This window comes from Lynx canadensis, chromosome A2 (assembly GCF_007474595.2).
Source record: "Lynx canadensis isolate LIC74 chromosome A2, mLynCan4.pri.v2, whole genome shotgun sequence".
NCBI lineage: Eukaryota > Metazoa > Chordata > Mammalia > Carnivora > Felidae > Lynx > Lynx canadensis.
The window spans coordinates 130,250,230-130,276,058 of record NC_044304.2 but is presented as its reverse complement, the minus strand read 5'-3'; the positions used below and the strand labels follow the sequence as shown (position 1 = coordinate 130,276,058).

Here is a 25,829-nt window from a genome sequence, read left to right as displayed (position 1 = left end):
TGTGAATTTGACTATATGCCTTGTTGATGATCAGTTTTTGTTGAATCAAATGGGTTTTTGTTGAATCTCTGTGCTTCCTGGATTTTGATGTCTGTGCCTTTCCCCACGTTAGGAAAGTTTTCTACTATGATTTGCTCACATAACACTTCTACCCCTATTTCTCTCTCTTCCTCTTCTGGGACCCCTATGATTCTGATGTTGTTCCCTTTTAAAGAGTCACTGATTTCTCTAATTCTTAAATCATGCTCTTTTGCCTTAATCTCCCTCTTTTTTTGTGCTTCATTATTCTCCATAAGTTTGTCCTCTGTATCGCTGATTCTCTGTTCTGCCTCATCCATTCTTGCTGCTGTGGCATCCATTCGTGATTGCAGCTCAGTTATAGCATTTTTTATTTCATCCTGACTAGTTTTTACTTGTTTTATTTCTGCAGAAAGGGATTCTAATCTGTTTTCGACTCCAGCTAGTATTCTTATTATCGTGATTCTAAATTCTGGTTCAGACATCTTGCTTGTATCTGTGTTGGTTAAATGCCTGGATGGCGTTTCTTCCTGCTCTTTCTTTTTGAGTGAATTCCTTCGTTCATCATTTTGAAGGGAGAAAAGGAATGAATGAAGTAGAAAAAGTTAAAATTTAAAAAAACATTAAAATTAAAAAAAATATTAAAATTAAAAAATTAAAAATACGCACACAAAAAATCAAATGATGCTAGATCCTAGGTGTGTTTTGGTCTGGGTGTTGAAAGTGGCTTGATAGATTAGAGAAAAAAGGGGGAGAAAAAAGAAAAAAAAAAGAAATCGTTTAAAAATTTGAAAAAATGAATAATACGCTGAAGTAAACTAAAATGAAATGATGGAAGTAAGGTAGAATTTGAAAAAAGTTACACAAAAGTACAGAATATAGTAGAAAAAATTAAAAATATTTTTAATAAAAATTAAAAAAATGAATTTTTTCTCTTTCTGTATTCAAGAAAAAGAAAAGAAACAGAAAAGAGAAAAAAGAAAAAGAAAAAAAGGAAATTGTTTGAAATTTGAAAAAGTGAATACACTGAAGTAGACTAAAATAAATGATGGAAGTAAAATAGAATTTGGAAATATTACACAAAAGTAAAAAATATAGTAAAATATTCTTAATAAAAATTGAAAATAAGAATGAATTTTTTCTCTTTCTGTATTCAAGAAAAAGAAAAGTGAAAAAGAGAAAAAAGAAAAAAGGAAGAAAGAAAGAAAATTGAACACATGGACCTGCTAACAGATTGAAATACGACTGAAATTACTGTTTTTCCCTAGAAGTCAGACTATGAAGGGCTTTATTGTCCATAAACTAAGCAGGCAGTGAGACTTGTGTTCTTGAAGAGCTAGGTTGGCCCAGTTGGGCAGGACTTAGTGTAACGGCTCCGTTCTTCACTAGATGGCACTGCTAGCCTACTGGGGTGGAGTGTTGTGGCCTTCGTAGGTGTGTATGTGCATGCGTGGGAGTGGTGAAAATGGCGTCACCCAGCTACCTACTCTCTAGTATCAGAACTCTGTTCTCCCCAATCAGCGATTGCCCACCGATCCTTTGTCTTCAGCTTTCATCCACTCCCCACTTTTACTCTGTCCGTGACCAAGCCCTAGGTAGGACCTATCTCCTAAGTTTTGTCTCAGATACGGCTGTTTTCCCTGGCACCTTACTTCTGAGGGACTGTGGCTTTGACCCGTTCCACCCCTGTGCAGAGGGTCTTACAGGGCAATGGCCGAATGCTGGCTGCACCCAGGAACATTCGTGGGACCATGCTGCTGCCGGTGCCCCGAGACTGCAGCCAGGTGCCAGCTGCCCCAGAAAAAGTTAATGAGATAGTTTAGCAGCACTGTTTCAAGGATTATGGAAAATCACAACCCACATCTGGCACCAGACTTCACCCTTAACGACCTTGTTCCAGCACCAGCGAATGTGGCCATTTTCTGGGGTCTGCTGGGACCAGGTGGCCTCAACAGTCTCTACCAAAGTTCCTTTCAGCAGTGGAACTGCTTTTCCCCGTGTGGCCCAAGAACCTCCTGGACCCCGCTCTGCTCCTGGGGGTTTGCCCTTCCCACCAGAGCTGCCAGGTATTGAACTGCAGAGTTGCAGACTCTGCGCTCCCCTTGTTTACAGTCTTAATGGAATTTAAACCCTCTCTTTCTCCTTTCTCCATTTTTAGTTTAGTCCCTGCGGCTGTTTCCAATTTTCGACTTTTTCTCCAGCTGCTTTTGGGGAGGGGTCCTTTTCCCATATTCCCCCCTGTCCCCATCTCCGTCCTCTCTCCACCCGCAAAGCATTTCCCTGTCCTCCGTGGTTTCTCTCTCCCCATGTTCACCTCTACGCGCCACATACTGCTGAGTTCTGTGGTTCAGGTTGTGCAGATGGTTATGTTAATCCTCAGATCAGTTTTCTAGGTGTGCAGGATGGTTTAGTGTTGGTCTGGCTGTAATTCATGGACGTAAGACACACAGAAAACTTCCATGCTGTTCCGCCATCTTGGTTCCCTCCTAGCTTGTATTATTTCTAAAGAGATTTATCTCATCCCTATCTTTGTTTCTCTATATATAACGTGTCTTTTTTTCACTGACTGTTAAGATTTTCTCTTTATCCCTGGCTATCAGCAGTTTTATTGTAATTTACTTTTGTGTATTTTCTTTCATGTTTCTTGTGAATAGGAACTATTGACCTTTTTTGATACATAGGTTTATAGTTTTCATAGAATCTGAAAATTTTCACCTTTATTCTTCAATTACTTTTTCTACTCCCTCCTCTTTGAGATCTGTAATTACATATATATCATGCTACTGGAAGTTATCCTATAGTTCACTGATGCTTTTTCTTTGTTGTTGTGGGTTTTTTTTAATTTTTTTTAAATGTTTTTATTTATATTGAAGGAGGGGGGGTGGAGGAGCAGAGAGGGAGACACAGAATCCAATGCAGGCTCCAGGCTCTGAACTGTCAGCACAGAGCCCGATGCGGGGCTCAAACTCACGAACTGTGAGATCATGACCTGAGCCGAGGTCGGACGCTTAACCTACTGAGCCACCCAGGCACCCCTGTTGTAGTTTTACTTTTGGAGAATTTCTAATTCAAGTTCAGTAATCTTACCCTCTGCAAATGTCTAATCTGCCAGTGGTCCTATTAAGTAAATTTTCATGTCACGCATTATAGTCTTCATCTCTAGAAGTTCAATTTGAATCTATTTGATATCTTTCATGTCTGAAATTAACATGTTCAAACTTTACTCTAGTTTCCTGAATATATAGAATATAGTAACAATAACTATTTTAATGCCCTTTACTGTTAATTCTGTTATTTATGTTTTACCTGGATCTGTTTTTATTGATTTTTTTTCTCCTCATTTGCATCATTATTTTCCTGCTATTTATTTATATGCTTGGTAATTTTTCTTGAATGCCAGAGATTGTGAATTTTATGCTTTTGAAAAGTGGATTTTTTTTTAATTCCTAAAAATAGCTTTGAATGTTGCTTTAGCATGAGGTTAAATTTCTTAGGAACTGTTTGATTATTTAACACCTTGCTTATGAACTTCTTTAGGTAGGATCAGAGCAGCATTTATTCTAGGAGTAATTTTTCCCTGCCACTGAGAAAAGATCATTTTTAGTATTCTAATTGATTCCCTAATAATGGCGAGGTCTTTCCAGTCTTGCTGGTGAGAAAAGGCACTATTCCCAGCCCTTTATGAGCACCAGGTACTGTTCTCTCAGTCCTTTGGGATATTTTCCTAGCTTTGGGTTGTTTCCTCACACACATGCACTAAAATATTAATCATTGTGCCCCTGAATTTTCTATTTCTTGTGTTAAGTACCAAGAATGTCTTTGTTCATTAACACAGTATTATATTGTGCTTAGAAGATAGATTTCTGCTAGCCCTTATTAGTTAGTTTCTTAAATATTTGCCCTAATAAGCATGCAGGAATAATTATCTGTCATACTTGTGTGTGACAATTATTTATTCTCATGCAAGAAGCCAGCCTGCATCTTTGGCCACCCTGTGCTGTCATTAAGTAGCATCCTCAGGCCTCCCATGGCAGCTGGTAGGGATATGTTTGACTGTCCTGACTTAGCTGCCTCTGTTGGAAAATCCCAATTTCTGAGAGGTTTTAGTCTCTAATTTTATATGTGAGCCTATAGTCTCTTTCCATGTACACACACACACACACACACACACACACACACACACACACCAATTCCCAATTAAGGTACATTTTTATAAATTTAGAGTCATTACTGATTGCCACTCCTGTTGTGTTCATTGTGTTTTAAATGTTATTGTTCTCATTAAAAGTAGATCATTTTTTGCTGAGCAAAAAAGGTTGCATCAAAGCACAGATACTTTAAATCAGATTTACTTTGGGAAATGCAAGTGATAGCAATTTTATGGGTCTTCAAACCTATGGATGCTACTTTTTTTCATTATTAATTTTTAAAAATTGACTTTTTAGGAGTCAATCACATAGCACCCAAGCAGCAAAGAGTTACAAACTATTTTTATTTTTTATTTTTTTAATGACAGACTATTTTTAAAAGGAGTTTGGAACCAACATTGTAATGTATGGCTTTTTTATACCCTGAAAATCAGCAGACCAGCACTCAGATGAGTTGGAAGAGATTATGTGAATTCAAAAATGAGCATGAAGTTACTGGAAGAGCTTTGGAGTCAGAAAGATGTAGAGATAACTCTAGCTCTTTCACTTTTTAGTGATGTGACTTTGGACAAGTCTTTTAGCCCACTGAACCTACAATTTATCTTCTTTGAATAAATATTATACCCCCTCATAGCATTGATAATGAGGTTCAAATGACAATGAATGAAGGTATAGTAAATTCTCAGTAAATGGCCTTGCCTTTTTTAAGTGTGTGAGGTTGGTTTCCTAGTGAAAAGCTTCCACCCAAGTTAAAAAAAAAAAAAAATCTACTCCCAATTTGAAAATGCATGTATACCAAGTAAAGGGTATTCATCAGAGGGAGAAATTTTGACCATAATATTATGGTTAGTTTAGATTAAAAAGACTTCACAGAGTGACTTTAGATCCTCATGGGTTTTTTAAAAAAAACACTTAAAAACTGTTCTATTTGAGGGCAGTTCAAGGTAAGTTACTGATGTTCATTTTTGCTCTCATTAAAAACTATGTTGTTGTTGTTTTTTTCTTTACATTAGGGTGAGTTTGTTGCTTGTCTCCTGTCCCTATTACGACAAATGACAGATAGACATTATCAACAACTTCTTGATAGTTTCAATACAAAGGAAGAGTTAAGGGTAAGTGACATTTTTTTTTTTTAATTTCCTGTATCATTTTAGCTTTCCTTGTTCACATTCATCATTGTTCAAATAGTTCCTTGACAGTTGTTTTACCTGTTTCTGTTAAATCTGTGCTATTTTTTCTCACCTTCATCCACATGTCTGACTATCTTGGCTCTTTAAGATTTTCAACCACTCAAGCAAAGCAAATTAACTTTTATTTTATACAAGGACATAGGCTTTGAAATACCTGTCAGCAAAATCCAGTAAACTAGAAACACAATCACAGACCTAATGAGACAAAAGCAAATAGAGTAACTCTAGTTAGGTAGACTTAGGAATATTGGCCTTATAGATGATAAGGAAGAATATATAAACCTATTATCTGATTTCATCACTCTAAAACCACAATGAGGAGTTCTGGCTACAACGTTCTGACTAGAGAAGCAGAGTTGTGTTTGATATTCTCTATGAGCTACAGTCTGATCACTATGCTGTGCTAGTGTGACAGGCTGACATTCAATAGAAAATATTGATGCCAGGTTTATAAAAATTCACACTTTGCTGAGATTTATGGAGCTTCAATACTTCCATCATGGTGTTCACTAAAAGCTTAGAAGTTGATTGTCCTCAGTTGGAGGAATGACCTGTCATCTGTTCTTATTTACTTTTATCTCTCTTCTGTCTCTTGAGTTTTCCAGGCATCTTCATAGGTAAGCCATCATAATGGAAGGAGTATTGACATGCCAGGTGGTGGAGAATTAGAGGACCGTAGAACAGTCGCGCTGCAATGTTGGCGTGACCAGAAGCCTTCGCAGCACCTCAGGGGGAGATTTGTAGATTTTTAAAATATATATCATGCACAGGAATCATTTACCTTTGATTTTTAACTGCCTGGAAGATGTTGCATGACCTCAGAAAAATCCTTTAGTTACCTTGCGGCAGATGACAGGCTGAATCATGAAACAAAGAGAATAGATTTGGGCAGATGTAATCTTTCTAGCAGTCAGTCACTTGGCATATACCTGTGCCTAACAATCTGTTTTTCATGATTACTTTCAATCTTGAGTTTAGAATTAAAAACAGATAAAGGACTTTAGATGATACCCACTCTAGATACAGAAATCCATGTGGCTAAAAAGGAAGATAATTGTGCAGTTATTAACATTCTTCAGAAGTTGAGTATGTAGCACTATTAAGGAGCTATTAGGCTTTACATAAGAGGTCTATGACTTCATGTTTCAAACTTTCACATAAGAAAGGATACTTACTTTTACAGAGCCTAGGAATTAAAAAAATAGCCGAGAAGCATGCATTGAAAACCATGGTGAATTTAATCTAGGTATTGAGTTTTATGCCTTATTATTCACATTAATAACAATAGAGCAAATGGAAGTAATGAATAAAGTATTTTGTATGGCCTTTCCTCATTTCAGTCATCCACACACCTTTTCAAAATTTCCTACTTCAAAATTAACTAGGCCTTCAGGCCAGGAAAATTATTTCATGCTCTTAATTACTTCATCTGTCCTTCAAGAAATACTGATTGAAAAATTCAGGCATGCTAAGCCCTACTAGTTTTATTATGTAGCCAGGAACAAATTGTCCAGTCCCTGTAGGGGGAGAAATCAGGCAGGTAATAGACATTGACCCCACAGTGCTCCAGAGCATCTAGGAATTCCTGCCAGGCCAAACTCATGACATGAGGAAAAGTCCCCAAGGGAGCTCTCAGCTGAGAGCTAAGAGATGAGTAAGAGTGTGCTGTACCTGTCTTTGGTTAGATCTCTCACCTAAAGTGTCCCCAGAATGTGCTGACATAGCATACTCCCTGCACTCACAGTTATTCAAATCTGGAATGCTTTAGTTTATTTGTTTGGGTGAATCCCCAACCCCTAGCCACTAGATTATAAGCTCCTTGGTGTCTGAAGCTTTGACTGGTTCACTGCTGTATCCTCAGATCTCAGAACATGCTCACCACATTTTAGGCACTCAAGAAACATTTGTTGATTGTTTGATAGAATATAGACTATGAGGAAGAGAGGTATAAGATACAGTGCTCTGAGAATGTGTGTGGACTTTATGTTGAGAACATCTGGAAGCTGTGGAGGGTTTTAAGAAAGAAAGGAGAGCCATGATCCCATTTCAGTTAAGAAAAACCTGCTTGGTTGCACTATTGAAAATGAATTAGCCAAAGACAAACAGGAAGCAGAACTATGTAAAGTATCTGAGGCAGAATAGTCTGTGCTAGTGATGACTGTGGCCTGAAAGAGAGGTGATCATGATGGTAGATTCTAGAGTCATTTAGGAAGTTCAGTTGACAGGTGTTGGTAACTGATTTCATAAAAAAAAAAAAAAAAAAAAAAAAAAAAAAAAAGATGAAGGAGTGAGAAGAGGTGAAGGAGAGAGAAGAGTTGAAGATGAATCGATGAATCCCAGGCTCTCTGACAACAGGCCAGATGTGGGTGCCACTCACTGCATGGGGAACCAAGGAGGTATGGGTGTACAGGTTTGGGAGCAAACATAATTCAGTTTCAGCTTGAGTTTGGTCACTTGAGGGACATTAAAATGAATGTTTTATAAACAGTGTCTGAAGTTCAAGAGACAGAGCTAGGCTGCAGTTGTAGATTTGGGAATTATCAGCTAGTGAATAGTAATTGATAGGGAAGTAAATGTGAACATAGAAGAAGAGTGTAGAGCATGTAATTGAAGAGCTCTAAATAGAATCCTAAGCATGAAGGGGGGAGAAGTGGTGAACAGTACTGGCTACTGCAGGGCGGTGAGGTGGGATCATAAAAGGGTCTGTTCCTATTGTTGATGAACTTGATGAGCAATTTCAATACAGTGGTGAGGGTGGAAACCAAGCTGTCATGAATTGCAGAATGAAAAAATGAAAAAGATACAGTAGATGCATGCCGTGTTTCAAGAAAGGGAGGACAGGTGTGTACTAAAGGGGAACTTTGGATGTCGTAGAAATATTTATTTTGGAGGAGACTTAAGCATGTTTGAATATGGATGATTAGAGCTGGTGGAGGAGAAGCCGAAGACATAAGGAAGAAGTGCAAGGGTGGTGAGGTTCCCTGCAAAGGCAGCAGGAGGGGACAGAAGTATCTGTGACTAGGAGGAAGATCACCTTTCCAGTGTAAGAATGAAAGGGGAGTAACTGGAGTGAAGGCAAGCTAAAAGTCATTTTTTTTATTTTATTTATTTATTTTTTTTTACTAAAGGCTAATTAGTCTTCCGGTTTTACTCTGCATTTTAAAAGTTCAGATGTCACCTTTTAACAGATTTTTCTTGTTCTCAGTTTTCTTAAAACCCAAATATCCCTATTTATGCTACTGAAATCTAAATTACAAGATCTTTTAAAAATAGTAACACTGGTCCACTGTCCCTTATGCCAAGTCCTTAATATTAAGTGCATTTTAGAAATTAGAATCTTTTGACATTTCAGAAAGGTAATCTATATGGTGCACATACTATATATGGGTATAGCCACTCTAATAAAAAAATCTTAATATTTGTGCAGTTAAAAAAAATTCAGTCTAGGTGAGGTTAAATAAAGACTAAATAGTTCAGGTCAGGTTTTGCTGCCAAATGGATTATCACCAACATTTTAGACCACTTTGAGCTTTGGCTATTGTGGTAAAGAGCTGAGAACCTCAAACAGTAAACACTTATATAATTGTAAATCTTAGTACATGCAAGGTACTGTTCTAAAAGGTTGATTAATATTAACTCCCTGAATCCTCAGAAGAACCCCCTGAGGTTGGCACTATTACTATTTTATTACAAATGACAGTTACTTGATTCAACAAACATATATTGTGCACAGTGGCTAGACATTAGGGATATCAAGACGAGCAAAACAGTCTTTGCTAGTCTTGCTAGTCTTTGCTAGTCTTAATGCTTTCATGTTATTAACAGCATCTAAATCATTAAGTTATAATTGAGTGGGATGTATATAAACAACAGTGATGATGGCTGATATTACCTCCTCACCACCACCCCCACTGCTATGGGCCAGATGCAGCGCTAAAGACTTTTCCTACAGTGCCTCATTTTACTCCCGGCCAACCAACCCCCCAACTCCTCCCCCCGCCCCCCCCCCAAGGAAGTAACTGAGAGGGCCTGGAATTCCATTAACATCTGAACTCTTGTTCACACAGCTCAACTCACCTTTTCCCTAAACTCTAATGACATTTGTTAGAAACCAAAATCTTCGCTATCAAATTGCATAAAATTTCATTTGTCCACTCTTTAAAAGTAATAAGGCAATTCCAGTCATGGAGATGAAAGGCCAAGTTAATGGAAAGAGTTATTTGAGGGTTTTGTATCTACCTTTAGATTAGAAATGGAATATATAATACATAAGGGAGGGTAGAGCTTAGTAAAGTGATAGTCAATGGAAAATTATAACTGCTATTGGGATTAGACAGGAAGAATCCCATTTAACCTACTAGTTAAAAGTGATCAAAGTATATGTCTGCCTCCCTTCCACATACATGTTTTCTGATGCCCAGAGGGAGCTACTGTTAACACATAAGGTTGTATCCTCATAGATTATTTTTTATGGTATATACACACGTATTTTTAATGGAATATAGCATTCATACTAGTTGCACTTTTCCACATAGTAATATGTCCTGAACATTATAGAGCTTGTTACATCTTTTATTCTTCTGAATCTCATTGTATGGATGCTAAATAATGTAATCATTCCCCTTTTGTTGGGTATTCAGGATGTTTCTGATTTTTGCCAATGGAAAGGGTATAGTGGTGAACATCATGATAACACATCTCTCTGTGCTTGTGGCCTTATTGCTGCAGAATGAATTCCTGAAGTAGAACTGCGATATGTGCACTTTAAATCTTCATTAATACTGACAGATTAGATGTTGAAACATTCAGGTTAACATTTTTGTTGTTCTTTATTCCTAGCATCACTGCTTTTTTTTCTTTACTCTTATCAATTCAAAGAAAGATTTGGCCTAGCATTTCACAGTGGTTCTCTAAATGAAAACAAATTTGAAAGTCTGTAGTTCTCGTATTTACTAAGACTATTGGTGTTTTTACTCCATTCTTGCTTGAAGAATCAGGACCTCTCCAGGGTGATTCTTGGGGTAGCTTCTGACATTTTGAACAGTATGCCATTTCTTCTCCTTGGTCCTCGGGTGCTATGTGTGAGTGGTATAAGTAACAATGTCAAGAGAACTGTGTAGGACCAAGGACCCAAGGACTGGTACTCTGCATTATTTAGTTCTTTCCTTCTGTAGAATGGCATTATTTTAGAAATGAACAAAAGCAAGACTAGGAAGTGATTAGGTTTTTTTTTTTTTTTCTCCTTCTGTAGTCAATAGCGTTTTATTATACACCCACCTTCTACTGAGGACTGAAGTTTTGTCCATATCCATGGTATTTCTGGTACATAGAGAGCAGTGAGTTTCCTGTTCTTTGTTGATTATGACTTTTCAAATAGAACTGTGGGGATCTTGCTTAAATGTGATATTATACATGTTCTGGAAGTTAAGTACAGCACTATTAAAACCTTTCATTGTCTCTCATATACTGGCCCACTAGCTTTCCAAAATTATATCTGATCACATCACAGTCCAACTTTAAAGCCCTGAGGACTTCACATTCCCTGTGGGACAAGACCCAGCCTTTGCCAACATCATCCCTGTCTTCAGTCTACCTTACATTCTCAGTATCCTCTACCCTCTACTCTCTTCCAAACACATCTCACTCTAGCCACTTAAAATTACTTGGGTTTAATTCCTCCGAATCTTTTTCTGTTTCTTTTCTTTTCTTTTTTTTTTTAATTTACCTGAAATGCCTATTCCACCACTACTTATTTTGTACCCCTATTAATCCCTTCCCTGATTTTGACTCATTCTGTAAAATCCAGACTAGGAATCTCTTTCTTTATGAAGCATTCACAGAATACAGTGCCTACCACCCCCTCTTCGTGATAACATCCAACATTGCTTTGTAATTGTTGTCTCCTTGACTCCTTGATGACTGTGCTCTGTGAGAATAGGGACCATGTCTTTGTGTCCTAAGCACAGAGCCTGGAATATTATATCTTTGTTCGTTGAAACAACCCTCTCAGTAAATGTCTGCACACCTCACAAACCATCTTTTTCCATATGATTATTTCAGCTTATAGTCTTTATTATAGAAAAATAATTCTATAGCTCTTGAAGACTGAAGACCACTTGGGAGTTATTTTTACATAATGTGCTTATTCAACTTTAAGGGTATGAATTTCACTGTGATAATGATTATTAACACCCTTTATTTGAATTCAAACTCCATATCAAGGGTGAAATTTGAAATTTGTGGCAAATTTTTAAAATAATATTCGACTCTACTTTAAATCGTAAGTAAAGGAAATGTGTTCCTAGAAGGCTCTGTCCCTGTTCATTGCTTTTGACACAAGGAGACTGTGTGCTGGTCTATCTACCTGGTGATGCTTTATTTTCTTGAGTTCTTAATTCACGTTTCATGATCTCAGAGTTCTGTCTCCTGTCTCTCACTAATTCTGTTTCGTAAACTTAATTTCTATCCTGTGCTGTTCACATACCACAGTCTTATGTGTAAACACAAAACAATTTTTTGTATGACGCAGTCAGAAAATGAATGTAAAATACATTTAATCTTCTCCCACATCTGCATGAGACCCCTAACGGCCTTCTCATCGCCCTCAGGGTAAATTTCCACGTTCCTTACCATGAAGAAAGAATGATATTTATTTACCTTTTATTTATCTTTCTTCTGTGTATTTATCTTTGATTGGTCCCTATCTATCATCTGTCTGTCAGCTTTTGATTTTTCCCTTCTTATCTTTCACCCCCATTGCTTGCCACTCCCCACTACAGTCCAGACAGCCGTGTTGTCTCTTGGCTTTCAAGCTTGGTGCTCTTCCCTCTACCTGGACTACTTGGTCCTCACACTTCCCTCGTTGGTAGCGCACACATGTTGTCTGTGGTTTTTAGATACACATTCATCCCGCCCACCAAACCGTAAGCTCCATGAAGGCGGGTGTCACATTCAGCTGATTGTGGTATGACATATCGCAGGCCCTCTGGAACTACTCTTTCATGAATCAATAACAGAATGTATCTTACCCCACTAGGTGTAACCCAGCATCTAACACAGTGCCTGGTGCTTTAGAAAGCACCCAATATTTATGGATGAATAAATGTTAGTGATAATTTTGAAAATCACAAAAAAATTGCTCTTGCTTTCTTGTCTTTTGAGAATGGAACTTTTTATCGTTTTGGTTTTCATATGAACTTCCTTTCTTAAACCTCTTGCACTGCAGAAAACGTGCTTCTGTAACGTACCACCTCCCTGTTTCTTTTTTTTTTATTTTGACCTTGATTTGAATAAAACGGGCAATGCAGTTAAGTTACCATGTTGTGCTATTTGAAAGAAACTGCTCCCAGGCTACCAATTTTCAAACAGTGGCATATGAAACCCTTATTTCTTGCTATCCAAACAAGAATATTATTGTACCAATGTTCTTTTTTTAAATTATGGGAAAGATCTGTTAGTTATTGTCATGTGTGCAAAATAACTTCACATATCTATGCAAAAGTACTTATTCTGTGAAATGATCAGAGCCGAAAAGTATTTAGGGAAATACCGCTGTATTTGGGGAGGGCAGGCAGGAGGGTGGTGTCAAAGAATCTAGCGTTCAGATGTTAGTGCTTTAAGTACTGGGACTGAGTTTGAAATGATACCTGTTACGTGGCAGTTGACAATAAATACTTACTGAACTAAATTACATGTAAGTGCTACAGTGGAAGGTATTCATGTTACCATCTGATGAAACATTGGCCTAAAATTTAGAAATAAGGAAACATTTTTGTCTATTATATGAATAGATAAGTGATCATATTAACTTTTTTAAATCACCCCTAACCACAAGGGACCTTAAAGGTCCCACATTTTCCAAGGATGAGAACTCACTTCCAGGCAGATCAAATAAATTGCCAACGTCATCGAGTTAGTTTGTTGCCGATCCAGGATTAAAATCGAGATTTTCTGATTGTTAATGTAATGTTCTTGTATTTTGATTGTAAGATTTCCACAATGAATGTGTTTGGCTCTATGAAGGTAGGTGAAGCTTGCGTGGATACCATAGAGAGCTATTTGAGATGCCAAAAAGTTCTCTCAGGGCAAGTAAAGATTTCTGTCAATACATGAGCATTGGCACTATGTCACATGCTGCCACACTTTTTATTTTGTGAGATAACTGGGAACAAGAAAATGAGATGGCACAGAAACAAGTTGTCTGTCCCCAGCTCCTATACCTGGAATACCTTTCCCTTCGTCCCCAGCACTGCGAAAGAACAACCAAAGTTGCCAGCCCAGGAGGTAGATACCCTGCCTCCTGTAGCCACTTTTTCAGTCACTTTTTTCTCTGTGCAACCGAAATCCCTCTCTCCTACCTTCCCCCCTACAGACACCCAAGCACGAAGGGTGCTACCTCCATTTTCCAATTGTCTAAAAGTTTTGAGGAGAAAAGATGAAATTTCTTTTTTTTTTTTTTTTTCAACGTTTTATTTATTTTTGGGACAGAGAGAGACAGAGCATGAACGGGGGAGGGGCAGAGAGAGAGGGAGACACAGAATCGGAAACAGGCTCCAGGCTCTGAGCCATCAGCCCAGAGCCTGACGCGGGGCTCGAACTCACGGACCGCGAGATCGTGACCTGGCTGAAGTCGGACGCTTAACCGACTGCGCCACCCAGGCGCCCCTGAAATTTCAATGTTATAGAAATTATTTCAACATTCCTAAGTAATTGTAGACTGTGAGATGTGACTTCTCACCTTCATGATTTTTTTTCTATCTAAGCAAGTGCAACAAGATAGGAAACTGAAGTAGGATCAAATTCTTTGAAAGGTAAATGCAAACATCCATTTTTGGAGGGATTATAATATATTCATGTCTGGGACACCCAAAAGAATAAATTGAAAAACTTTTTGGAATAAGTTTTAGAAATGCATCAAAAAGGGCTTCTCACAGTTTTAGTATGCTAATGACCTACTTTCTCAAGAGAGGGCTAGAATGTGAAGTGTTTCCCCAAATGATCTGACCTGCCATGGAATGCATTTGGGAAACTCTTCCTACATAAGAAAAATCTGGCCATTTAAAGAAAAGTGACCTACTGGGCGCATTTCCACATGGTACATACTACATATCAGTCTATGTGTGTTGATGCCAAAGAAGCTAAAATAAATCCTTGTCAAAATATTTATGGGCTTGATCAAAGCTGTTAGAGTATGTTAAAAAAGCACACACACATACACACAGCCACCAGATGTTCCTTATATTTTCAGATTCTAGCTATCTCCTCATCATATCAATGACAACTGTAATCTTATATTCAAGCAGCTTACACGTTTAACATAGTGTGTTGTTGGGTTTCATATATAAAACTCCTGTGTTTGTTTTTTTGTTTGTTTGTTTTAAGCATCACCATACTGTTGACTTCAATCAGATTGGCAGCGAGATGTATTTTCCTAGCATTGCTTAAGGTTACCAAGAAATCTTGGTTTTCTAGTTAATAAGTCTAAATAAAAGCTAGATTGAGCCAATTTCTTTCTGATTGGGCACGCTTTATGTCACTCATTACATGTAGTGTGTTATCTCCTAGAGTTGCCTTTAAGTATAAAATGCTGCAACATTTGGGATCCTATTACTTGTAATGTTTTAAGAAGAGGTATTTCTGTGTCTGGAAATAGCCTCCTGTCAAGAGTGTTTCCAGGTGATGGGTTTAAGGATAACATCTTAGTAAATACCACTGCCCTCTGGCATGACATCTCTGTGAAGAATTCTTTGACACTCATAGCTACTAAGCACTCACCACTGGGCTCGGCCTAGCACACATCCTTATTTGAGTGTATTCCGCATAGCATGCTCAGATTCTGTAAACCTACATGCATACTATTAATACTATATCTTCAGAATGCCCTCTAAGAAACATGGGTGTTTGCTGAAAATTCTTTTTAATGAATATAACTTTCTATATTTTGACACTTAAAAGGAAGGATTGTTGATAGTTCTCTCGATATGAGAAGTTCTGATGTTTAAGACTATAATAAAAGAAGAGAACATATTTGCCTGCTAAGCCAGTCTTCCCCTTTATTTATAAAACCTAAATGCTTAGAGCTTGTGAAGAGGAATGAAAAGCCATTCCCACCATTTATGAGAAAGAAAAGAGAACATTTGGGAAGAGTAGCAAACCACTTGGGTGTTGAGAATGGGAAGGGCGATGATTCTTTCTCCTGGTGAACTATGAAAACATGGCTCCCTTCTCTGTAGTTTCTTTGGAAATGGTAACAACAGTGCTGTGTGTGTGTGCGTGCGTGTGCGTGTGCGTGTGTGTGTGTGTGTGTGTGTTGACAGTTACAATAACTCAGTAAAATGGTCTATTTCCTTCCTATCCAAGGATTTTCTGCTGCAGATATTTACTGTGTTCCGAATATTGATACGCCCAGAGATGTTTCCAAAGGACTGGACTGTTATGCGCTTGGTGGCTAACAAGTAAGACATTTAAATTGATGACAATTGCAGCTCATTGGAGAGGAGGCACAAAATGATTTTTTTTTTTTAGTCTGATCTCAAATTTGAAAGCTTCAAATACAGGGATTCTTGTCCTTTGTCTCTGAATTAACTTGTCTCACTTTTTAAAAAGTATTACTATTCGTTTTAAATAGGTGATAAATGAACATAGTTCAAAAATCAAGTAATATAACAAGAGTATACACTGAAAAATCTCACTCCCACCTTCCATATTTATTCCTTACCCCCAGCCTGTAATAACCACTTTTATTTGTTTCTTGCATGACCTTCCAGTGTTCTTTTCTGCCTGGCAGGTGCGTAATACGGCACGTTGCTTTTTCCCCTAAAACATCCTGGCAGTCTTTCCACATTAATACTTAGAAAGCCCCTCATTTGTTTATGTTTCTTTTTTCTTTGGTAGTTGTATCATGTTCTATTGAGTAGATGTACCATTGTTTATTTAACGAGCCCTGTTGCTGGCCACTTGAGTCATTTCTAATCTTTCTTCATTCATTTTAACTCAGCGGAATGCATTAAGTGTCTACCATGTACTCAGCACTGGGAATAAGATAGGACCCCTGAGTTGGATACATGAAGATTGAAGTTTCTTTTATACAGCCAACTGAGAAGGCTGGTAGACTACTGAAAATAATGCTCTCAGCAAAATTCAGAACTAGAGAAGACATTTGGGGAGATATTGACATAAAGATGAATCTCTGGAAGTTGATAAAATTGGCTTGTATTAGGCACATCCAGGGGGAAAAAATCAAACATTTGACGTCAGTACTAGAAGTAATAGGAGCCAGGAAAAGAGATTAGAGGGCAGCCAGAAAGGCAGGAGCTGTCCCAGAGAATACAGTGTCATGGCTTTATCTGCTGTCATGCTTCCTGTCTCTGTCATCTCAGGATACAGAATGAAGGTGAAGTTCTTCAGGAAACTGGCTGATCTTTACTTCCACACTTGTCATTTACCCTGTTTCTTGAACATTCTTTCTTTCGAGTCTACGTTTGCCTGCTTCTCCTTCCTCCTCTTGTCCAGCCCCGAACACCTTCACATTCAGGATAACAGTTGAATTCTCCAGGTGTCTAGCCATAGGCCAGAGATACCATATGTCTTCCCCAGATGCCAGGTATGATGGTGGTAAGAGCCACAGTAATATAGGGTTTGATTTTGATAAGATGTGCCTAATATGGCTTCTGCTGCAGTCTACATTTATAGATGTGGAGGTGTTAAAATGATGTGTTAAAAACTTGTGAAGTAACAAATAGTATAATATGGCATATTATATTTTACATAAGTACAGAAGAAGCTTTTCCATTTTGAAGACTAATTGAGATTCCTGAAATAGCTCTCTTTAGAATTTAGCATATTTAGTTTGATATCTGTGAGTAGAATCACATATCTTTTTGTCTGGATGTCCGGAAGCCACAGATTTAAATGGGAACTATTTGTCATGTATCTGGCCTTATTACCAAAGATCTACATGCTGGGTACATGCAGAGGGCTATGAAGTAGTCCAGGGAGCTATCTGGGAAGAGGTCCAGGCTGCTGACATCATCATCATGCAGCATCATCATTTGGTCATCATGTCTGCCCTGTGTGCACAGGGATATTTTGCCTTGAATTAGAATATTTAATGGCAGAAATTCAAACCAAAGATAAATTTGACATTTTGTTCCTTATGCACACAGGCTCTGCTTGAGCTTCCTGAAAATCGTGACCACAATGTGACTTTTTTAAAGTAAACACTGTCTCTCTCTACTTCACCTAAAAGTCTACACGCCGTTTATGAAGACTTCATGGTCACACAAATGGGTAACAGACTTAGAAGTATAGATTCTGCTTTTGAGTAAACACACAATGTTCAATATTTTTATCTGGTGCTAATCAAACAGGAGCACAGTTACTTTGAGATGAGCTCTGTGTAATGCATTTAAACAGAAGATACTCCAAAAGCAAATCCAAGGAAAAGGCCATCAGCCTTTGCTAAATGCGATGACATCATGCCCTTGCCACCCAAGTCAGTGCTGATAAGAAGTGAGCACTGTTTTTCCACTGGTGATGGCAAGTCCGATCTAATTTGTAGAGAGGGCTCCAGGGTCTGGTAGAACTCCTGCAGAGTTGAAACAGACACTGCTCTTTGCCATTTTGCTTCCCTCTCTTCTCCCCATTCAACTACCCTAGCCATTTCCCGTTCAAATTATGAAGCCATATGAGATTTTCCTTGCCTTATGAGTGCAATATGTTCCAGAAATAAGCCTTCAGCTCTTCCTGCTTTATCCATACAGGTATTAGCCATGTAATATTGGTAGAAAACTAAATTTCTGAAAGATGTTAAGGATATTTAAAATATGTTGAAGAACGTACACTGGAAAGAAAACGTTATCGCTTTGCTAACTGTGTAGAAGCAAGTTGGAGGAGCTAGGTCTACATCTCTCAGGTTGACCACCTTTCTTCCATGGTGCTACCTTCCTTAGATGGTTTGATCAGGGCTCCTCAAAGAGGCATTTTGACCCAAACTCCCACTTTTACTACCCACTATGTGCTTCATACATGCCAAATTGATAGTAACTAGCTGAGAAGTCACACTGCCCTACCCTCGAACTCAAAATATGCCTTCTTTTATGTGCCGATCCTTTCTTCCTGTGTGTTCAAGTAAGTTAAATGCCTTTAACTTTCATCTACAAACTATATTGTCCCAAACCATGTAGCTTCCCTGCTTTATGTGAAGTCCTACCAAAAGCTATGACCAGACTCTTGGTGATTAGTACGGTCTTGTGTGGTTTATTTCCACCCGAATGTCTAATATTAGGTAACAACACAGTAACTGCATCCAGGCTAAATTTCACAAGGATAAGACATGTGACTCTCTAGCTTGTGTGCAAAGCTGTATTGTGCCCACTGTTAAGTTCTTGGTAGATGTTTCTGATGAGAACAACTGCTCAATTTGAGAAAGAAGGAACATAAGGGAGATGAAAATTAAGTACCAAAAATACAGGACACTTTGAGACAAGCTTCTTTCCACCCCCTTCCCATACACATTGCAAAATACAGTACAAAAATAAAGTCACAGTTTTATACATTTTCAAAGAGATAAATCTTATAACAGACTTGCTGCTGAGGAAAGTAAAACCTTCTGGCCTACGAGTTGAAATTTCAGGTCCTTAATTTATTTATTTTGTGTACATGGTGGCTTCAAACCTAGGGTACATTTTCTTTTGTGCTTTTTCTCATCAAACCCTGAATTATTTAGTTGACTATTACTATTAGCTAATTTAGCTTTCATATGAGATCTATGTAGTGAATAGGTGATTTATGGAATCAAAGATTCTTAGGGGAGGTCATTCATTTCCTGACCCATCCATTTAGCAAATCTTTTTTGTTGCCTACAGTATAAAATAAATTCCATAAAAATAGAGCACAGTTATTTGAAGATGTTTATGAAAGGAACTTTGCTCTGTACTGGGATTGGAGAGCTCTTTCATTAGGAAGTCAAACTTGAGCTGAAAGCTAAAGCAGGAATTAACAGGTAGACAGCAAAGGAAGAATCTTCTTACCAGCAGGAATAGCATATACAAAGGCCCTGTGGTCAGGATGAATGTGGCACATTTAAATGCACCAAAGGACTGTTACTATGGCTGAAACATGAGCAGAGAAGGAACCAGTAAAGATGAGTTGGGAAGATGAAGACAGGGCCCAAATATTAGGGAGTAGAGAAACATGAAAGAAACCAAGAAGAAGCAGTTAGTAGCTTAATACAGCAGTGCAGGTAAGAGACGCTGATGGCTTGAACAGGTGGATAGCAGTGAAGGTAGTAAGAAGAACAATTTTGAAGATAGAGATAACATAACTTACAGGTGACTGGATGTGGGTGGAAGAGAAAAAATGGAAGATGGCCTTTAGAATTTTGGCTTGAACAAAAGGATGGATGGTGGTGCCATTCACTTTGGTGGGAAATACTGAGAGGAACAGCTTTGGTGGGGGGGAGGTGAAGAATCTTACGCTAAACAAGTTTGAGATGCTCTTAGATATCCAAGTGGAAACATAGAAGAGGAAGCTACCCATGCTTATATGGAGCTGAGGGAAGGGGTTAGAGCTGATGATGTGCATTTGAGGGTCACCAGCATATGGATGGTATTTGAAGCCATGGAACTGAATGAGAGCACCCGGAAAGGAGTGTAGACTGGAAGGGGGAAGAGTGCTTAGAACAGAGCTGTAGAGGATACTGCTATTAAAGGTCAAGGTATGGAGAAGCATCCAGCAAAAGAGACTGAAAAGGAGGAGCCTGTGATTTAAAGTGAGAACCAGCAGACTACAGTGTCCTGTGGAGTAAGTATTTCATGAAGGAAGGAATACCAAGAGCTGCTGGGAGGTTGAAGATGATGAAGACTGGCAGTTGACCCGGGATTTGGCAGTGCGGTGTAGAGATTGATGACCTTGACATGTGCTGCTGCAGTGGACCGATAGAGAAAGCCTTATCAGAGTGAATTCGAGAACGGGTAGGAATTGAGAAAGTGAAAACAATAAATATAAGCCGCTCTCTAGAAGTTTTGCTGTGAAAGGGAGCAGAGAAATGGGACTATATCTGGAAGGAATTAGGAGACTAGGACCCTTTTTAAAACATGGAACTATATAGTATTTTGGCTTATAGCTAGGGCTGGCCCGGCAAAGACAGAAATACTGTTGATACTAAAGAAAACAGGAATAAGTGAAGGAACAACTTGGGTAGGCAAGTGGGGATATCGAGAACTGCCTGTTCCCTCTCCACAGTCAGCTTGCACTGGAAATGACACCAGCCATGTAGGCAGTGCTTTTTGTGGTAAGACTTTCTCAACAAAAGAAGCTCTGATCTCATGCACACAAAGAAATCCTGACCTTAGCTAGGAGCATTGGCATAGTAACAGGAGGGAAGACAGGGTATGTGATAGTGATGATGAAAAAGTTGGATGGTAGGGCAGCTGATCTGTTAAGCACCCGCCAACACCACTACCACTGCTTTTTGTTCGTACTGGTGGTGTTTTTCTTTTAGAGTTATAATCCTTAAACAATTTTCCTGTCCAGGGGAGAGAGAAGATACTGATTTTTGCCAAAACTATCTATTAGTAAGATGAATGTGCCACACTCAAATAGTTATGGCAAATATTTACACAAGAACTTCCCACGTGGTCCCTATCCTGGTGAGTTGGGAGGAGCTGGCAGGAAGAATGAATACATGAAAGGAAAGGTTTCCTTAAGATCTGAGCCTAACAGGCCAAAACTGAGGCTGCTGACATGTGAGTGACTTTCTGCCACTGCTGCTCAGTGGAGAAGGTCAAGGGAGTTGTTAAAATCCCTCTCTTTCAATCCTTGTTCCATTCTTCCTCATCCACACTGGATGCTTCCTTGACTAAAAGCAAAAGCACTTGGCTTCCTGCTTCCTTGTTTTGGCTTATGTTGTGCCCTCCACTTGGAGTGTCTTTGCTTCTGTTCTTTAAAATATCTTTCAAAGGGGTGTAAGAGGTTTTACAAGCTTCTCATTTTAGAATTACCTACTACAGCAACCAAGGATAACAAAGCATAGGTTTAAATATAGTTGTGAGGCTACAATAGAACTTATTGTTTGGGGCACCTGGGTGGTGCAGTCGGTTAAGCGTCCGACTTCAGCCAGGTCACGATCTCGCGGTCCGGGAGTTCGAGCCCCGCCTCAGGCTCTGGGCTGATGGCTCGGAGCCTGGAGCCTGTTTCTGATTCTGTGTCTCCCTCTCTCTCTGCCCCTCCCCCGTTCATGCTCTGTCTCTCTCTGTCCCAAAAATAAATAAACGTTGAAAAAAAAAAAAAAAAAAAAGAACTTATTGTGGACTAGACCCTTGGTGAAACAGTGGTTAACAAGGCCAAATTCCCTAAACATCACTGCTCTCCAAGTCCAACCCGTCTGTCTTGTCTTCTCTCTGCAACACAGTCCCCAAAATGAAACAGGGTAATCAGGTGCATGAGAATCATCTGGCTGGGCCCCACCTTGAACTCACCAGGCCATGGGTGGTGGTAAGGCCCTGAAGTCTTATAAATACTTGAGGTGATTATCATGCGCTCTGAAGTTTGAGAATCACTAGCTTGGATCAGTCCCCTTGATGGCCTTCCAGGATTTTCATCTGCCCCAAGTGTCTTTGCGTTGATCCCTTCTGCCCCCGTTAACACACCAGATTGTAGGGAAGTTACCTCCACGAATAGATTTCCTGAGGTTTTCTGTGTGTAAACATTAGTGTTGTTGATATCTAGTTTATCCACAAAGGGGCTTCTCCCAGTCCAGGTATCATTTGTGGAGGTGGGCTTTTGCTTGAGCACATTATCATCTTGGAGTAGTTTTCAAACTGACAAATTCTGAGAAATGGGATTTCTATAGCAAGGAGAGAGTGTTACTTAAAAAATACTTTCAAAATGCTAGAATCAGGTGGCAACTGAAAATCTTGAAGCCATAACTTTGACTTCCTGTGCACTATTTCCTCTTTTATGTGTAAATTTTATTGTGCTGTGCCCACAGATTACAGCTGTCAGAAATGATCCTTGTGGCTGCGTTTCTGTGGCAGATATCAGTAATTTGACCATTTGTAGTAACAGATTGCAAACCTTTCTTGGCTATTGAATTGGAGTGCTAAGATTTGAAATGTCCTTAATATTCAGAAACTGAGTCATGAGTAAAAGAATAAAGCCAAAGGAGCCACATGATTTTGGATAAATTGGAACAAGTAAAGAAAGATCCCTAAACACCACAGGTATCAACTGTAATGAAGGAGCAATAATGCATAAATGCCTTCAGCTGGCTTGGGGACCTGTGTGCCAGGATACTGACTCAGTGCTGAGTTACCATAAAAAGCTCTCAGAGCTGCCTCTGTGTCTTGGGCTGAATGTTATAAGCATAAATGAAAGGCATTTGAAGTAGACTCATTTTAGGTCTTTCTAGCCCAGAGGAGTCTTACTTTTGGAGATCTTACTCTCAGCATATCAAATATATTAAATAGATCCACAAACCACATTTTACTGAAGAAAAAAACAATTTTTACATTTTGCTTTTTAAACTACTAGCCTACGAGTAAATTATTTAACTCCAATTGGTTGTGATTTCTCAGCATTTCTGTACAGTTGGGAATTCTTGTGAAGATTTTAAAAGTAACCTATACTTTTTTTCAATACAGTAGAAGTTACTGAAATGTGAAATTGAACATTTAATGAAATCAGTAATGTTGCATTCTCTGGAAGTGTAATTAACCTTTTTTAGTTTTTATTTTGCAGTTTAAAATTTTGATCCCATTCTATTTTTTCAGGTCTCAGTATTTTCCAAAGCCCTTCAATAGCATTCCGTTTTCTGATAATTAAGCTTTAGTTTCATAAAATAAGTTTTGGATAGACTACTTTCTTTGGACATTTTAATGATTTCTTCAGTTGTCATCATTACTTTTGCTAGTGGCTACTGAAAATTGCCACTTTGTGCTATTTTCAGGTGATTTCTGTCTTTGATAGGAAATTCACTGATGATACCCTGCTGTTTTGGGGGTTGAAGACACCATAGGACTTTGCAATTTCATAGGCTTTGCTTATACTTAACTTTCCTAGTAAGGTTCGTTGAAAGATGTAATTGACATATGTAAAATGAACATGCATGTACCACAGTGCTTGCTCATGGTAGAGCAGGTACCCAAGGCATGGTGGTTTTCTGCTCTTTCCCTTTCTTTACCCTGAGCTTCACATTCAGTCATCCAACCCCTTAGTCTCATTAATACTCTCCTATCCCAGGAGAAGGCTCTAATAGTGAGTTTTCCAGCACATAACAGTAATGAGCCTTTATGTCTCTCAAAGACTGCAAATACTCTTCTGGTTAGTAAATATCCTTCTAATCTATGTTTCACCAATAGGATAATCAAGGTGTGAAGTTGATGGGGTGTTGTTTCATTTTATTTGGGGTCATACAGCTCTACTCTTCGATTCCAAATCCTGTGGTGAGAACTGGAGTCCGATCACATCACAAACTCCCATCAGGCATGCATCTCAGCAAAGGCCAAGGAGGTTTCCGATTGTCAACCATGTATATATACCATTTGTGTATGGTATTTTGGGGAGTGGCCTATCTCGTTTCAGCATAATTCTGTATGTAATATGAAATCAACTGGATATGTATTCAGTTTTGGATGTCAACTACTATAGCTGTAAAAAGGAGCAGGTTTTGAACAAATTGCGTAAGTCTAGAGTTAACCAAGAATGCTCACCAAACCCTTCCCTTTTACTCTCCCCAGCAAGCTACACGTGGCTGCATGTGACTCCTTGTCAGGCTTCCCCTACTTTCTCTAGCCCTGAGATGCCCCGTTCTCTGAATTGCTCTAACAGCCCCTGGCAGTTTCATACAGCGTAGTGCTGGGTTATAGACAATTTCACAGTCTGTAATTGTTTCTGTAGTGGCATTCTGTCACCAAGAGAGAGGGAGTCTGCCTTCAGGAGCTCTTGCATGCCCCCTAATACCTGGAACAGGGGAAACAGAGAAGACCTATAATAAATATTCAATATATTCTTTCATTTTATCTATTTCTTCTTTAGGCTCCATTTCTTTTTCTGCATTTTTTTTTTAAAGTGTGGCTTTCTCCCATGTTCATCAAACATGGAATATTATATTTGAAGTAATCATTTTGCTTTCTCCAGAAATTAATAATACCATAAAACATCAGGAGATTAATGTATTTCTGCCTGAGTTGTATGAATTCATAGATCTTTGTATCATTTTACAAAGAACTTAAGTGATTGATTTTTTTTTCTTTTTTTACCTGGTGTCCCTTTTCTCTGTTTCAAATATGAATTATCTAATATTGTCCCACATTGGGGGCACCTGGCTGGCTCAGTCAGTAGACCAGGGGACTCTTGATCTCGAGGTCATAATTTCAAGTTCCATGTTGGACGTAGAGATTACTTTTTAAAAAATTAAATTAAGGGGCCCCTGGGTGGTTCTGCCGGTTAAGGGTCCGACTTTGACTCAGGTCATGATCTCTCGGTTCATGAGTTCAAGCTCCGCATTGGGCTCTGTGCTGACAGCTTGGAGCCTGAAACCTGCTTCACATTCTGTGACTCCCTATCTTTCTGCCCCTCCGCCATTCGCTGTCACTCTCTAAAAAATAAATAAACATTAAAAAAAATTAAATTAAAAAAAAAGGTACATGGTATTCAAATAATATTGTTCCACACGCTTTCTATAGGGTTTCTTTTATCTTAATTGCTTTTTTCTTATCTAATAAATGATTTTCACTAATGCAAAGTTTTGACCTTAAAATGTTCTTTTTTTTTATCACTAGTGTTATTATTACAACAGTTCTATACCTGTCTGATGCACTTCGTAAGAATTTCTTAAATGAAAACTTTGATTATAAGGTAAGTATCAATCTGGATGACTATCCTGCCTGAGCTGAAATCTTTTACCTTGTACTTGAGGAAATTATCTAATTTATTTTCTTGCTCTTAACAATAGGAAAATAAATTTATTCCACCTCCCCTATACCCTAAATTTATCTTGAGCCATTGTAGTTTTCATTATGAATAATATTCGAAGAGTTTTCATTATATTTGTCAACAAGTTAGGGCTTTTATCCTGCTTGTCAACCTACTGGAAATCCTAGTGCTTAAGAGGAAGTAGTTCCGTGTTGTTACTATAAATTTTCATTCGTCTTTCCTGTATGGTCCTTATGTGTGACAAAGGGAACTTAGAACATACGTTTTTAAGACATTTTTTAAAATAGACTTTATATGAAGAAAATGTTTACAAAGTCAACACTTCAGTTCCTTTACTTCTCCATCTTCACATTTTTTTAGAATGAATTAAAAAATACATTGAAAGATAGGTAAAATTCTTTAAGGCAGAACTGTCTATACATCTATAATTTGTTATGCCTAACAATTCATGATAGATTATTTTTTAAATGGGAAATGATAAATGGTAAACCAAGATGGGCAGTGGCTATTTTGGCTTCCCTTCTTATTGATATTTTAT

General features: G+C 38.4%; 1 protein-coding gene across 7 annotated transcripts in view; it reads left to right on the top strand.

Moving 5' to 3' along the window:
• DOCK4 (dedicator of cytokinesis 4) overlaps positions 1-25,829 on the top strand; it is a 433,703-nt gene that overhangs the window by 335,785 nt on the left and 72,089 nt on the right. For all 7 annotated transcript variants that reach the window (XM_030308249.1, XM_030308247.1, XM_030308245.1 and 4 more), the window contains 3 exons: positions 5,180-5,278; positions 15,716-15,810; positions 25,138-25,213. In XM_030308249.1, coding sequence (XP_030164109.1) covers positions 5,180-5,278; positions 15,716-15,810; positions 25,138-25,213 — 270 coding nt within the window. The remainder of the gene's footprint in view (positions 1-5,179; positions 5,279-15,715; positions 15,811-25,137; positions 25,214-25,829) is intronic.